This window comes from Penicillium chrysogenum (genome assembly GCF_028827035.1).
Source record: "Penicillium chrysogenum strain IBT 35668 chromosome Unknown utg000005l_segment0_segment0, whole genome shotgun sequence".
Classification (NCBI taxonomy): Eukaryota; Fungi; Ascomycota; class Eurotiomycetes; order Eurotiales; family Aspergillaceae; genus Penicillium; species Penicillium chrysogenum.
The window spans coordinates 4,983,179-4,997,704 of NW_026622753.1; the positions used below are offsets into that span (position 1 = coordinate 4,983,179).

A 14,526-nucleotide genomic window follows, 5' to 3' on the forward strand; every position below is an offset into this window, starting at 1 on the left:
CTTTTAGGGGCATTTCCATTAGCGTTCACGGGACAGAATGCTACACTCCGTTTATGTGGAATTATGCCCCCAGGTTATTTACATGTCTGACTTTCTGTCGAGTAGAAATCAAACGAACCCAGTCCTGTCGCTAATTCGCTCACTCTGTGCAATTTGCCTGCTGTCATACCCTTTGTAGTTATAGGAAGGGTTTCGTTTGCACGACTGTGATTCGAAGTAGTACACTCCTTAAAGCTGACAATTTTCACATTGTCTCGCCAAAAGCTGTCCCCTTGATCGGTACTCCTTAAACTATTTGCTTTTTTAAAAAAGAAAAAAAGATATAGAAGGAAAAATAAGTAAAAAAGGAGGAAGAGGAGAAAGAAGCAGGAGAAGTTGAACCCTGTGTAGCTCCTTATCCGGGACCCACCGCCTTCCGCATCACAAGCTTTTAAGCTTCTTGTTTATCCTCCGCGATCTTCTTCTTCTCTTCAACTATCAATTATGGGTGCGACTATTTCCACTTCTTGGGGAGCTCTGCCCTCCACTGCAGAGCTCTTTTCCCCAAGTCCGACTGTCTACACATCAGTTCTATGCTGCTTCCAATACTTCCCCCTGGTCAGGACCCTGAAGCCCTAGAATATGCTACAACACTAACTCGGTGAATTTAGATGACAGTAATTCAATGGATTTTGTCCTGGCATCCAGCAGGCAAGACCTCCTCGCAGTCCATCTTCAACGTCCCAGGTCGTATCGCCTGGTCTGCCATGGAGATTGTCGGCCCTATCAACTTGATATATAGCATGGTCACTCCATCGCCATATGCACCCTCATTCACTGATCTCCCTAAGTCCAACATCCTCATTGTAGCTCTGTACTGCATCCACTATTTCAACCGAGCCATCATCTCCCCTTTCTTCTCCGCCCCCAGCATGTCCCCAATCCACGCCGTCATCATGTCCTTCGCCATGGTCTTCAATTGGTTCAATTCAGCCTGTCTGGCCGGATGGTTGCGTGGATATACCGTCCCGACTATCCCAAACTTCCAAACAGCCAGCAGCGAAAGTCCATCTCCTCGCTCTGCGGTGGTCAATCTCCTCCCCACCGTGGGCGTAATCTTGTTTGCCATCGGAATGGCCGGCAACATCTACTCAGAGACAGCATTGTTCCGACTTCGGCGCGAAGAAGCCGAAAAACGCGCTGCCAAAAAGACAGATGATGGACCTCCGGCGGGAGCTGAAGCACAAGGCAGCCGAAACAAGTTCCACAAGGTCTACGTCATCCCGCCTTCCCGTGGTGTCTTCAGATACATCTTGTATCCGCACTACGTCTTCGAATGGCTGGAGTGGGTTGGTTTTGCTCTCGCTGGTACGGCGGTTGCGCCATTCTCTGCTCTCCCTGCATCTGTCTCGGCGTCTTCTGTGGGGATCGCTCCTCCGCTGCGTCTTGCGCCTTGGTTGGTGCCTGCTGCATGGGCGGCTGGTAAGCTCGCTGTGCCGCTGCCTTTGCCTGCTGTGGTGTTTGTTGTCAATGCGGTCACGAATATGTTGCCCCATGCGCGCTGGGGACGGAAGTGGTATGTTGAGAAGTTTGGGGAGAAGGCTGTCGCTGGCAGGGGGGCTGTTGTCCCTGGCTGTGCGTGGATGTGAAATTGAGGTAGCTCCTCCTGGTGGCTCTTTCCGTTCTTTTACTTTATTTCCACCTTCTTAATGACTGGCTTCTGGCCTTGATATCCAAATACGAACTATTTTTCTATGTGACCGAACTTGAGTTACTCGGACATCATGTCTGAGACAGAAGAAAAGCCCCTTCATCGGACCGTGGGCGGGAATGTAGAACGACCCTAGTCCAGTGCGAAAATGAGATATCAGCTTTTTTGAGTAGGATGTGTAACAAATGGGCAACGGGCCCTTTTATTGCCGCCCAAACACAGCCTATATGGCTATATACTTTTTGGGTATCAATATACATATAACTTCCCAAGATATAACTCCCAAAATACAAAATTAAACCCTATCCTCCGCATTGACACGCAACCCACTCAGCGATCCCATCCTACTCAACTTCGAAACAACGGGAGGACTGGGCGGCGGCTCTGGAATATTCTGCTCACGCGAAACGATGACCTCAGTCGTACGAACGATGCCATCGCCCTGAACAGGCAATATCCTCTCCTCACTGGAATTGCTTCCTCGACTTCCAGCGTACGTCGCCGAGCCTGCCGTTGAAGCAATCTGGGAGCGCTGAATGTTCGGCTCGGCGTCGTACTCGGCGATACTGAGATTACCACTTTTATGTCGGGATTGTAGCGGTGGACCCCTTGATCGAGACATTGAGTGCATCTTATATTTCTTGCTGCCGGGGTACTCGCGGCTCGTTTTTGATTGCGAGCCGTATGTGCCGAGGAATCTCTTGAAGAGTGGTTTGAGGGTTGGGAGGGTGCCGGCCATGATGCCTGTGTTGCATTCCGTGCTGTTGTTGGTTAGTATGGGGTTTGCAAGGTGGCCTTCGGATGCTTGTAGTATAGATAACTTACACGACCCATATCGTGAGGTTCGTATAATCCCAGAGGAAGTCGCCGGTTCGGCCGTAGTTGGGAAGGATTGAGAGCTTGACGAAGGCGGCTGCGCAGGCACTGCGAAGGAAGTAGAATGATTAGTATGGTTTACGATAGGGTTGGATGGGAAGTCACCCACAATATTCCCAGGCCCAAGATGCAGATTAGAGAGGCTTTCACTCGGCGATTGACTTGAAGGTGACTGTCGATTATTGTATTAGTCTCTTATCTGAAAAGCCGATGTCCATGAAGCATACCGTAGCATAAAGACCGGTAGAACCGCGAAGATCAGGTCGGTGAGAATATTCAGTGCTATTTCAGTTAGGATATGCCTAAGTATATTCATACGTATCAATCTTACCAGTGTTCGTATAGCTCAGAGTCAGAAGCTGTGTGGGAGTAAAGCACTTCGATTTCACCGAGCTATCCCAATTTGATCGGATATCCTGACACTGGAAGATAAGAGTCTGTAATGAATCAAGCTGTTAACTGCTGTCCGCGATCGTATGTGGGGATAAGTTACGCACCAAGAAGCAGATTGCAGTGTAGAGTGTCATGAGGACTGCCATAAACCGGGTTCATCAGTAGTGGGCCAGGGAAAAGAGATAAAAGCCTTTACACACCAATGACCACCCAGATGAAGACCTTATATCCTTTCCGGGGTGCGAAACGAAGCAAAAATAAGCCAATTGATATCTTCACCAGGCCAATAGCCCACATGTAAATACCCTGGGTAGCATAATTCAAATGCATTGCCGTTACGGCCGTGTCTTGGACGTAGACTGTATGTCTACCGGCACCATATTTCACCTCGGGGACGATAATGGCGAAGCCACAGACAGACAGCAACATCGTTAGGGCCATTGTATAATCATCCCATCCAACATTACGAATGAGGAATACGCGCACGTAGAACCTAGCCAAGACGGTGATTAACGCGGCGACAGTGGTGATAGCCGTGGCTATGATAATTCTAGGCCCTTGGCTAACATCTGGGAGATTAACGTCTCCGCTATGAGCACTGTCCGACATGACCGTCGTAAAAGTTATGGAGGGCTCGACATTGGAAGGAAGAATTGGAATCAGGGATTATACTAGGGAGGGCAAATCGGGCAGGGCCATCAAAGTATTAGCAGATTTAATCCATAGTGCATCGGGTCATAGCTTTTAGATTACATTCAGCTCGACCGACAACAATTGTGGCTTTCTAACCCAAGGAAGGCAAGTGGGTTGAGTTCGTATGGGGCTTTCATCTATTATACTCAAGACCGTAGACCAATTACCTGTTTCTAGCATCTCTTTCACGCCCGGGTCGACACTCCCATTTCGGCTGTTCATAAGCGATGGTGCACATGGAATAAGACACAAAGCCATTCTCGGCGTTCAAGCTTGGTCCAACGCTAGCATGAGAAGAATGCTTTAACCCAATAGAATATGTTCTAGAATACGCCTCAGACCCGAGAACTGGGATGTAGTTGGTCATTCGAAACTTGGCCAATGAGCAGACTTGGTACTTCGGTAAGAAGTGCTCCTGAAAGGAGATGAGCCTCGGGTATAGAGGAAGGTTGCATTGGTGGATTACAGTTCATCGGAGCTTACCCAGCTGGGGCAGCGGGTGTCTCTTCCGACATTGGCTTTTGACTGAATTCGATTTGAGATCTTGATGTGATTGGGTCTGTCGCTTAGCTGAATTTGCCAAGCCGCTGACCTCGGGAGGAACAAGGGGGCCACGAGGTGGCCACGAGGTGGCTGTTTTTGGTGATATCGTTGCTTCAGGTTTACTAGTACCACTTGTTTTCTCCTATATCTTCGTGTCTCTTGGTGTATCTTGGTGATCTCCGGATTATAAAGGGTCGGTCCGTGAGTGGCCCGAAGAGAAGATGGAAGTGATCGTCTGGGAAATGTCCGGTGTCTCGTAATTTGCCCGTCTGTCCCGGCGGTGGAGAAAGCGGAACCTGGCCCGGTGCCCTAAATGGCCCCAGCACAAGGGGATCTCGCGATTATGGAGACTCTTAGGCAGGGAAAAAAATTGGATAGTGGCACGACTATCTTTTAGTTCGAGTCAAAAGTCCGAGATAGGGGTGATTGGCAAATGTATTTAGCTTAAATCGACAATCATGTCCGGATTCCTTCTTGATCAACATCTCTCCTAAAACCCTTGGTGTGGAACTTGCTGGTCTTTCAGAGGTTCAAATATTCAACTCACCATGGTTGCCGTTTCCATTCTCACTCTGGGAGCCTTGTTCGCACAGGCGTGGGCTATGCCCACTGCCACTGAGAGTGCCGTTGCGAGCGCTGCCATTTCCACCGCTGCGTCCACTTCCCTGCCGGTCGCTGAGTCCCAGCTTGACGACCTGGCTGGGCTGGCATACAACAGCAGCATGAATAGTGTCTCGAGCGACTCGGACATTGAGAAGCGCGGTGGCTGTTCATTGAGCAAGCTGCGCATTCGTCGCGATTGGAGGGCTTTCTCTACCAAGCAGAAGAAGTCCTACATTAAGTCCATCCTTTGCCTCCAGGAGTTGCCCTCGCTCACTCCCTCCGATAAGGCCCCTGGTGCGCGGTCCCGTTACGACGACTTCGTCGCTACTCACATCAATCAGACCACCGGCATCCACTACACCGGAACCTTCCTGGCATGGCACCGGTACTACATCTGGAACTTCGAGGAAGCCATGCGCAACGAGTGTGGCTACACTGGTGACTTCCCGTAAGTCTAACAATCCTCCGCATAACTAAATCCCTAATCTCTAACATAACCACAGTTACTGGAACTGGGGCGCTGACGCCGCCAACCTGGAAAAATCCCAGGTCTTCGACGGCAGCGACACGTCAATGTCCGGCAACGGTGCCTACACCGAATCCACCGGCGACATCCAGCTAAGCCTGGGTAACTACCCGGTCATCCACCTGCCCACCGGCACGGGAGGCGGCTGCGTCACCAGCGGCCCGTTCAAAGACTACTCTGTCAACCTGGGCCCGGTCGCGCTAATGCTGCCAGGAGGCGAAACGGAAAGCACAGCCAACCCGCTCGCATACAACCCCCGCTGTCTGAAGCGCGATCTGAGCTCCAAGATTGTCCATGACTACGCTAATTTCACCGCGATCGTGGACCTGATCCTACGCCACGACAACATCTACGACTTCCAGATGAACATGCAGGGTGTCCCTGGCAGCGGCAACATCGGCGTCCACGGTGGTGGTCACTACTCCATGGGCGGTGATCCTTCTCGTGATGTCTTTGTTAGCCCTGGTGACCCTGCTTTCTGGCTCCACCATGGTATGATTGATCGCACTTGGTGGATCTGGCAGAACTTGAACCCCAGAAAGCGTATGAATGCTATTTCGGGCACTGGGACTTTCTTGAACGGCCCTCCTTCGCCTAACACTACCCTTGACACGCTTGTTGATATTGGTTATGCTGGTGGCGAGACTGTTGCTATGCGAGATATCATGAGTACCATCTCTGGTCCTTTCTGCTACATCTACCTGTAAACTGTGATGGTAAGTTATTGGCTGTCAATACTTATATCCCGGATATAGATGGACGGTTGGAAGATGACAAGAAAGACGGAGTGGCAGGAGTCATAACAGTATTCACAGCATAGAATTGTATATAATCCATTATTTAGATAGACCTCGAGAATAGAGTCTTAAAGTGCTGAAAAGGGAAGAACCTTGAATATCTATCTCATGCAGAATATCTCTATATAGCCCTAAGTCTAATCAAGAATAACATAACACTCCGAGGTCTATAACCAAAAGAGCCCACTACATCCTCCACCGCGAGAGCATCATAATCGGAACCCACAACCAAGACAAAGGAAGGAAAGAGCTCTGCGTCGAGGAATCGGGCTTCCCAGCACCATTAGCAACAGCAAGGTAAGGATCCTGGCCATAAGTTGTGTTTAACGTGACACGAGCTTGGGCAGACCCATCCTCCAATCGAATCCACGTCTCCGTGTCATCTCCGAGATTGCCCTCGTGGAGTAAAATCTGCCGTCCACCGCGGAGGAGATCGCCATAGCCGCCATACCCCGTATGCCGACCGTAGCACATATTGATACCATTTCCGGTTAGATCGTGGTCAACAAGAGAGCCATCCCATTTAAAGCACCTGCAATGTTCGATTAGCATTCCAGTCATTTAAGTGACGATTATTGCCTAAACGTGCATACCAATCATTCTGATGATCGTGGCCGCTGAATCCTGCGATTAGGCCTTCGGTGTGAAGGAGCGCGTCCATGAACTTGACGTCCTGGCCATCGTAGCCCCAGTCGCCGGTCCCTTGCGGGTTCACGCGCTCGCGATTCACTCCGGGCGTTAGGTGCGGATTTACGCCCCTTCTTTGTTGGTGTTCGAGCATTGCGTGAGCGGGGATGTGGTAGAATGCTAGCGAGGGGATGACTTTTCCATACTCCTCTTTCAGTTTGGAGTTGGTTTGGGTGAACCAGTCAACGACCTTCTAGCCAGTTAGTGATTTCTTCCAAAAATGTGACATGACCAGGAGGTTTCCCTACTGATTCATCGATCCAACTAGGTCTCCTAACAGCAGGTCCGCCCTCTCCTTGCTTTTTATAGTAATGTCCACCCTTCGAATCGAAGAACCACAGTAGCAGCGCCGGCGTGCTGGTATTCGCCTGTCCGTGTGAAAACACCGGCAGGTAATAATTCGTTATTCCGGCCTTGTCGCCGGAGACCTTACTCTGCGTCAAGCTGTTGGGATACTTGCGCTCGGCCTCAAACATGTCATCTTTCGGGTTGAGATTAACCTCACTATCATGATTGCCGTAGGTCGATGCCCAGCTGTAACCCCGGTCGACGAGCGGGGAAACGACTGAGTCGATATATTTGCTTGAATCGGCCTTTTGGGTTCTTTCACCGGACACTAGGTCGCCGTTTATGACTACGAAGTCGATGTCCTCCTCCGAGAGGATGTATGACATCACTTCTTTGGACTTCCTGTCTTTTTCATCGTCTGCAAGGGCTTAGCAAGAGCCCCCCTAGGGGTTATCGAGACATACCCTCGGCGAAATGTAGATCCTCAAAGACTGTAATGTGAAATGTCCCATCTTGTCTAAATCGAAGGGTTCGATCCCTGGGTGCTCTGAGGACGACCTGGTCCGACGCTCTGAGGTCCGGCCGAGGTACCATATTGACTCAATGAGTTGATGTGAAATGGAAATTTATCGAGTGCGGGGAGATTGGCTTTTGCAAGGTTTAGAGATATTCACGTGCTGTCTCAGTCCATCACGTCAGTAGTTTCGTGCCAAGACATTCTATGTTAATTTGGTCATTCAGTTCCTGGACATTCTGGAATTGATATAGAAATAATACATCCAGCCCTATAAGGACTGAACCTTTTGTTCAAAATGGTATTGTATTCGGAATCCCGGTTCATCGAGGTGTTTCCATGGTAATGCTTCTGTGTTTATACCCATGCTATTCAAGTGAAAGAACAGCATTGGTGATGGGAAGTTCAGAAGTCACTTGGCGAGCATGGATTCGAGGACTACTCGGATAAGTGGGCATCTTGGTGGTATTAGTACATATGCACACATCCACGTAGGTACTGCCTACCTAGGTAATATGTCATGATCTACTTCCCCGCATAATATGGGGTAAACCACCTGATCTCTTCCATTGTATGACAAACTATCAGCCCACTTGGGCATCCCTGACTTGTCTTTCTCTTTACTTTCCCCTCTTCCCCTTAGCATTTCCCACATATCTTCCACCATGACAAAATTCGCAACCATCGCCCCCGAATGCGAGGAGGTCTTCGACGAGGTCAAAGGCACCGACAACCTTAACTACGTCATCTATGAAGCCTCCGCACACGACAAGAAGATCACTGTCGCCGAGTCCGGCAAATACAAGGACTACCCCGACTTCCTCTCCCATTTCAAGGACAACACTGCCCGGTATGCTGTCGTAGACTTCACCTACGACTCTCCCGCCGGCGATGGCCAGCGGAGCAAGCTAGTCTTTATCACGTGGTACGTATAGGCACCTCGTATCACCTTCCCCTCTCTTCTGGGAGGTGATTTCGCGATTGATGGAGAGTAACATGGTACTGACTGTTGGATTGCATGTAGGGTGCCCGAGGGTGCAAGCATTCATGACAAGTCTTACTACACGTCGAACAAGGATCATCTCTTCTATGAGCTCCAGGATATCAGTCTCCATGTCCTGGCACATTCCCAGGCGGACCTGGCTCATGCTGCAAGTATGTATACTCTGTGCCTGTGAGCAATTGGCTTTATGGCTAGTATGGTAGTACTCGGGGCTGACCTTGTTTGTTCTTTTCACTTAGTCCTGGGGAAGTTCAAGGCTCTCTAGAGAGACTTCAATCTTCAACATCCTGCTTAAATCCGGAAATCGCTGTGTGAAGCGCAATTCACAGATCATGGGTGATCTGGCCGTGCTGTTCTAGACACCTTATTTCGTTCATAATATTCTTACATATTTTCGTTGTTTAGCTCTACCACACGTAATAGATATACGAATACTTTCCAAAGAGTCGAAAGCTCGAGTTTATCATGATAGAATGATAGAACTTACGACGTGCTTTTAGATGTTCTCTTTAGGTGTATACTCAGGCATAGCCTGTACAGAGGGCTTCTCTATATAAACAGGGATCAATGTTATTTCATTTGAGACCTATGTAACGGCCCGGTTCTCCCCCAGGAGACTAACCCGCTAATGCATGGAAAAAGAAGCAAAAAGGGCACTCATTATATGCATGTGTGTTCGATGGTAAAAAAAAGGTCTCTGGAGTCAATGACATGCACGATAGATGGCTCGGATTTCAGTTCTTAAAAGAGATCCACCCGCTAAATCATGGATAAAACCGAATACAGATTGAGGACCAGGTTGCCAAAACAGAGATTCTGTTACAAGGATTCACCGAGGTAACACTGTTGGCATGCACGATATATGCTCATAGTCATAATCATAAGATGCAGATAAAGATGAGCATGGGGTAATCATGACAGAGCGTAAACATATTTCATAGTCGCTCAGCGACGGAAGAACGGCGCCTGGTTCGACGAGAGAAGCGAGTCAGCACGCTGGAAGACATCACCCTCGAAGAATTTGTCACTGTATGCACTGGCCGGCGTGGACGGGACAGTGGCCTGCGCAGCAGGGCCAAGCGCCGCACTCAGCGGAGTCGCAGGGACGGTGACCGACTGCGGGGGCGACATCATATTGAGTTGGAAAGAGGGGTTGTTGGCGAGGGCGGACGTTGAAACGGATGTTTGATGGTGTTGCAGGTGCGAGGTCTGTAGTGGAGGGCCGTACAAGCCACCAGGCGGAGGATGGCGGTCCGGGTCTGCAAGGTAGGCCCAAGGGGATACCTCGATCAAACGGCCTGCTTCGCGGCTTGCCTTTTGGACTGGGCGAAGGAGGATGATGACGTCGGCAGGTAGAAGCTGCATACTTCTCAACTCGCGCATCTCGTTCACTAGGTCGACGAACGACTGCATGAATGATTTGCATAGTTGCCAGAACTCGCGCTGGTTGCGGAGTCCGCCGCCTGGTTCTTTGATTTTCATGGTCGAGAGACGCTGTCCCAGGGCATCTGAGACCTCCAGGCAAAACTGACATCGACGAATGAGGTTGTTCCAAAGTATTTGGATTCCCTCTGAATCGCGTGACTGTTGAGCAGCTTCTAGACACCTTATGAATTGCCGACGGGCCAATGGAAGTGCCCCGTATGCGGCATGGTATGTAGCAGTCAGCTGATGGAAGATCTTTTCGAATATTCGCTCCTCTTCGTTTTCGTCCAGTCCAGTCAGTGTGTTGACCCGGGGAGCACCAGGAGTAGGCATAGGAGGGAAGGTTTCGCCTGAGCGAGGGGTTGCCAACGAGTGTGGCATAGATGTGTTCATCATGTTTGATCTGCTACTCGAGCGACTGCGTGCGTACGTGGAGAAACCAGGAGAGCTAATGCTAGTCTGATTGGAAGTCATAGTCATAGGGTATTGAGGGTGTCGAATTGTTGTGTCGCTTCGCAACCGTCGTGTGGGCGGCGCCTGGTCCCTTGTCGGAGTGACCAGCGAGAGTTGAGATCGGTCTGGGACCGAGGAAAGTGGGTTGCTCGGGCCAACCAAGGGCTTTGTAGCAGAGCTACCTTTGTTGGGAGTCTGGAGCGGAACTTCGAGAATAGCGCAGGCATTCCGTAGCTCCACCAGGCTGCCGAAGATCGTCAGCATCAGCGACCGTACATAGCGCGGATCGCCGTTGGAAACAATCTTGGCAACGTTGTTGCGTAGCTGCGTGCCGACGTGAATGTAGGAGGCGATGCACGTCTCGCATTCACGTTTGATAGTTTCGGTGACTGACGCGATTGACCCTGGGTCATTGGACAAAGTATTTGATGCTTTCTCAAGAGCATCGTTAAGCCGGTCAACGTATGGGGAAGCATTGTAAAAGACAAGCTCGAGGCTGTGGCGCCTGGCGTCATCATGCTTGATAATGTTGATCAACGTATCGATATGGGAATGGACTTGTACGAGGGCAAACAGAATACCTTTTGCACTCTTGATTATCGGTTCATCAGATCCACGCTCGCCCTTGTGTTCAGGCAGACTAGACATCCGATTAACCCAACCGTCTCGCGGACGCCGACGCTCTCTTGGGCTGGTGGGACTTGGGGTAGTACTGTCATTCGGGGCTATTGGCGCTGCAGGCTGACGCGCTCGAAGCACAGATCCATGGCTGAGGCCCCGTAGATGGCTGTTTCGATATGGGCGCGTTTCATCCAATGTACCCAAATCGGTATTTTTGCGAGTGATTAGTCCCATCCTTTTGCTACGAGCAACAGATGATCCTTGAATTATGCCCTCGCTATTGCTTCGGTTGCGCTCGTTCACAGAATGAGGCGCTACGCCTGGTCTTTGGAGACCTGGCATGTGGTAAGTAGCGCCTTGCTGTCCAGAGGCCATGCGATAATGGGATTTTAATGGGATTGGCGGTGCCCGTGATATCGACGGGGACCGAGATGAGGCTGCTGAGCTATCGCCAGTGCTGGGAATTACTGGAAACCGACCACTCAAATTCCGCTTTGAAGGTATCGGTGTTGGGACCGGTTTAACCTCGAAAGTACCATCGCTGTGTTGACACAGACTGTTAGCTTATATCCGCCTCAAGACCATGAGGCAGACAAACCTTGCATCTGTAATTATTTCTGGCTCAGGTGTACTCGTCTGTGGTCGCGTTTTCATAAGAAATCTTTTGAGTTTGGTCGTGGCTGCAACTTCTTTCTCGTTGTCGGTCATCCCAGATGGTGTCGTCTCGTTCTCGGTTTCCTCCAGAATGTCACGCAGTGGCTTCCGCAGAGGATTACCAACACACTTGAAGATCTGAAGCTTATGCATCTCGGACAGGCCAGCTGGGAGGTCGACGAGGCGATTTTGCATCACTGACAGAACTCGCAATGATTTCAATTTACTGATCTCATTTGGTAACTCCTTGATCTTATTTCGGCTCAAATCAAGAATTTCGAGTAATGGCAGTTTGTAAACCTAGCAAGCAGGATTAGCGCAATGCAAGCACAAAGCAACTTTATCATTGTACGTACTCCTTTTGGGAATTCACGGAAGTTATTTGCTCTGATGTTGAGATAGCGTAGATGCGAACACTCTGCAAACCGATAGGGGATATGGAAAAGCTGATTGTTCGACAGAGACAACCTTTATAGTAATCAGTATAGTTCAGAGCAATGATGCTATAGCCTAGGAACTGGCAACGCAAGATTTGACTATAACAGTTCAATCCAAGGCTCCGACGTACCGTTCGACCTCATCCTTGATCAAGTCAACGACTGGTTCAGGGATCCTGGCAATTTGTGAATGGCCAAGGTCAATGGTCAGCTTAGGCTTGACCACGTCCGTAACGGCCTCACTGCCTGCTAATGAACGCTTGGTATCCTGAATACCACTTTCAACGGCATGTCGTGCTAGCTCAATGGTTTCCTCAGGGCTAAGTGTTTTCGGCCCAGTTGGTTGCTTGCTAGTACTCTCTGACGCATCTCCTAACGCAGTGCTTGGCCGACTTTCCTCATCCGGGTACGGAGAGTCATCGTTTTGTGACGCCAGGAAGCTACTCGGCTCCGGCGTTCCATTGTCCGTGTCGTCTTCATCTAACTCGCCGCGGTGCAAGCGCGGTCCACGTATTGTGTCCTCGGAACGAGCCATGGCGGATGTCATGGCGGATAAAAGCCCGAATGCTGTCGATCAGACACCCCAATGCAGCACTCTCGTTGATGAATTGATATTGGTAAAAGCCAAAAGAATGTCCAGGTTCAGCCACCAGTACCATATAAGCACACTTCAGGCACCTGCGCAAAGCATCGTTGGTTGTGATCAAGTCGGAGGGGCGGGCTATCTGGAGGTTTGACAGGGAACGGAGCTCGAGGCGGCCGTGGAGTCGGATTGGAGGAAGAAGAATCGGAATCGCCAAGTGACGAAGCAGTCGGGTATCAAATGGTCGAGTTCAGAGCAGATTTGTCTAAGACCGGGGGAATAGTGCAATGAAGCTCTCACGGATGTTGACAATCGCGGGCGCGATAAAGAGATTGGCCACGACGGAGATCTGGCAGGCCGAAGAATGTGATCGAATCAACAAGCGTCTTAAGGCTGACGCGAGTAATCAAAACGAAATCAAGTTCAGGTCCTGGAATGAAGGGAATTGGGGACATTCAAGTTGGCGAGGCTGGAAATCTTCTGATTGGGTGAAACACGCCCAAACACCGGATCTCCGCAACTCTGCGTCCCGACTCCGCCTGCGTCACTATATTGAAATTGAGATATCAAGGATCCTACTTAGTGATAGCTTAGGATCTACGATGCATAAACTAGAATGATAAGGGAATTGACCAAGAATGCATGTGCTATCGCGTAAATAGAGCTAGGGAAGTACAACATCCAGCGGAACAGATCAAATAATATACATAGGCCATCAATAGGAAAGTCTAGGGGTTCAAAAGCTTCTGGAAAAGGAAGCATAGCATAATGGCATTCGAGCCCACTCGAAGATTTCAGACTCTTACAGAGTGACCGCCTCTCCTTCTTCGGCCTCGACCCCACTTGACTCAGTAGTGTCTCCCAGGTCTGGTGCACCGCTAAGAGCTGATTTCCGCTGGTCCTGGACCAGAGATGTTTCCCGGGCCCAGGCAACCCATTTGTCGTACTGCTCGTTCTCCATCTTCATACCAATGTCCAAGTATGATGGTCCGAACTCTGCGCCATATGCCGCGGCTTCTTCCGCAGCCACCCGACGTTGAATGTCCTCCTTCAACCGAAGTCTGTAGAATTCTCGACGAGCAATATCGTATGCGGCGCTCTTGGTCATATCCGGGACGTTATTCAAAAGCCACAGCTGCCGCTGGACAACACTAGTAACAGAAAGTAAGACATTAGCATCGGGGAAGATTTACATGAAAAATCAAATGGAATAAAACAAAGCATTAGAACACGAAATATTGGGAACACACCTTTCACCATCTAACCGCTTCCCTGGCTGTTGGATGCGGCTCCAATCGTAGTGTTCAAAGTCCTTGCCAGTACTCTCAAGAAGCACACGGGGCCGGGCAAGTTCCCAGGGGTGATCGCGGAAGAATTGAGTTCGCAATTGATCTTCTTCATATTTGAGCTCGACAGGCTGGAAAAGTCGACTAGGCTTCTTGGGCTTTCTGCGCTTCTCTTGGACTTGGAAGACGACCTGCGGCTTCGATGACCCAGGAACGGTCTTCAACCGCTGCTGGACAAGCTCATGCTGAGGGGGGCGGGTACGAATGAGGGTTTCAGCAGGAGGGATCTCGCCGACCACACCGACCCATTGTGGCAGTTTGCTGGTCTTTCCACTGGCGAATTGGTTGAGTGCTGTCTGTCGCACCCGGAGGGCTGTGAGGTTTATTTTGCCCATGATAGTCGGACGCAGCCAGTAGCTGGACGAACTTGAAACGAAAGAAGAATTGAGACGCG

General features: G+C 50.1%; 7 protein-coding genes across 7 annotated transcripts; 3 read left to right on the forward strand and 4 right to left on the reverse strand.

The window, feature by feature from the left end:
• Positions 1-483: 483 nt before the first annotated feature.
• On the forward strand, positions 484-1,628 carry N7489_010291 (3-oxo-5-alpha-steroid 4-dehydrogenase family protein; the record flags this gene model as incomplete). The annotated part of the gene is made up of 2 exons (XM_056716040.1): positions 484-597; positions 651-1,628. The coding sequence occupies 2 exons, from the start codon at positions 484-486 to the stop codon at positions 1,626-1,628; spliced, it is 1,092 nt and encodes a 363-aa protein (XP_056563662.1).
• Positions 1,629-1,985: 357 nt separating this feature from the next.
• Positions 1,986-3,568, reverse strand: N7489_010292 (uncharacterized protein; the record flags this gene model as incomplete). The annotated part of the gene is made up of 7 exons (XM_056716041.1): positions 1,986-2,451; positions 2,516-2,614; positions 2,676-2,738; positions 2,794-2,848; positions 2,898-3,003; positions 3,064-3,098; positions 3,160-3,568. The coding sequence occupies 7 exons, from the start codon at positions 3,566-3,568 to the stop codon at positions 1,986-1,988; spliced, it is 1,233 nt and encodes a 410-aa protein (XP_056563663.1).
• Positions 3,569-4,743: 1,175 nt separating this feature from the next.
• N7489_010293 (tyrosinase family protein) lies at positions 4,744-6,031 on the forward strand (the record flags this gene model as incomplete). Its single annotated transcript, XM_056716042.1, has 2 exons — positions 4,744-5,246; positions 5,302-6,031. The coding sequence occupies 2 exons, from the start codon at positions 4,744-4,746 to the stop codon at positions 6,029-6,031; spliced, it is 1,233 nt and encodes a 410-aa protein (XP_056563664.1).
• A 276-nt stretch (positions 6,032-6,307) lies between these two features.
• On the reverse strand, positions 6,308-7,690 carry N7489_010294 (metallophosphoesterase family protein; the record flags this gene model as incomplete). The annotated part of the gene is made up of 4 exons (XM_056716043.1): positions 6,308-6,653; positions 6,715-7,001; positions 7,057-7,514; positions 7,561-7,690. 4 exons carry the CDS (start codon positions 7,688-7,690, stop codon positions 6,308-6,310), a joined length of 1,221 nt encoding a protein of 406 aa, XP_056563665.1.
• A 585-nt stretch (positions 7,691-8,275) lies between these two features.
• N7489_010295 (actin-binding ADF family protein) lies at positions 8,276-8,878 on the forward strand (the record flags this gene model as incomplete). Its single annotated transcript, XM_056716044.1, has 3 exons — positions 8,276-8,535; positions 8,635-8,765; positions 8,853-8,878. The coding sequence occupies 3 exons, from the start codon at positions 8,276-8,278 to the stop codon at positions 8,876-8,878; spliced, it is 417 nt and encodes a 138-aa protein (XP_056563666.1).
• A 680-nt stretch (positions 8,879-9,558) lies between these two features.
• On the reverse strand, positions 9,559-12,750 carry N7489_010296 (uncharacterized protein; the record flags this gene model as incomplete). Its single annotated transcript, XM_056716045.1, has 4 exons — positions 9,559-11,653; positions 11,711-12,066; positions 12,123-12,234; positions 12,335-12,750. The coding sequence occupies 4 exons, from the start codon at positions 12,748-12,750 to the stop codon at positions 9,559-9,561; spliced, it is 2,979 nt and encodes a 992-aa protein (XP_056563667.1).
• An 838-nt stretch (positions 12,751-13,588) lies between these two features.
• rsm25 (mitochondrial 37S ribosomal protein mS23) lies at positions 13,589-14,467 on the reverse strand (the record flags this gene model as incomplete). The annotated part of the gene is made up of 2 exons (XM_056716046.1): positions 13,589-13,937; positions 14,037-14,467. 2 exons carry the CDS (start codon positions 14,465-14,467, stop codon positions 13,589-13,591), a joined length of 780 nt encoding a protein of 259 aa, XP_056563668.1.
• Between the last annotated feature and the right edge of the window lie 59 nt (positions 14,468-14,526).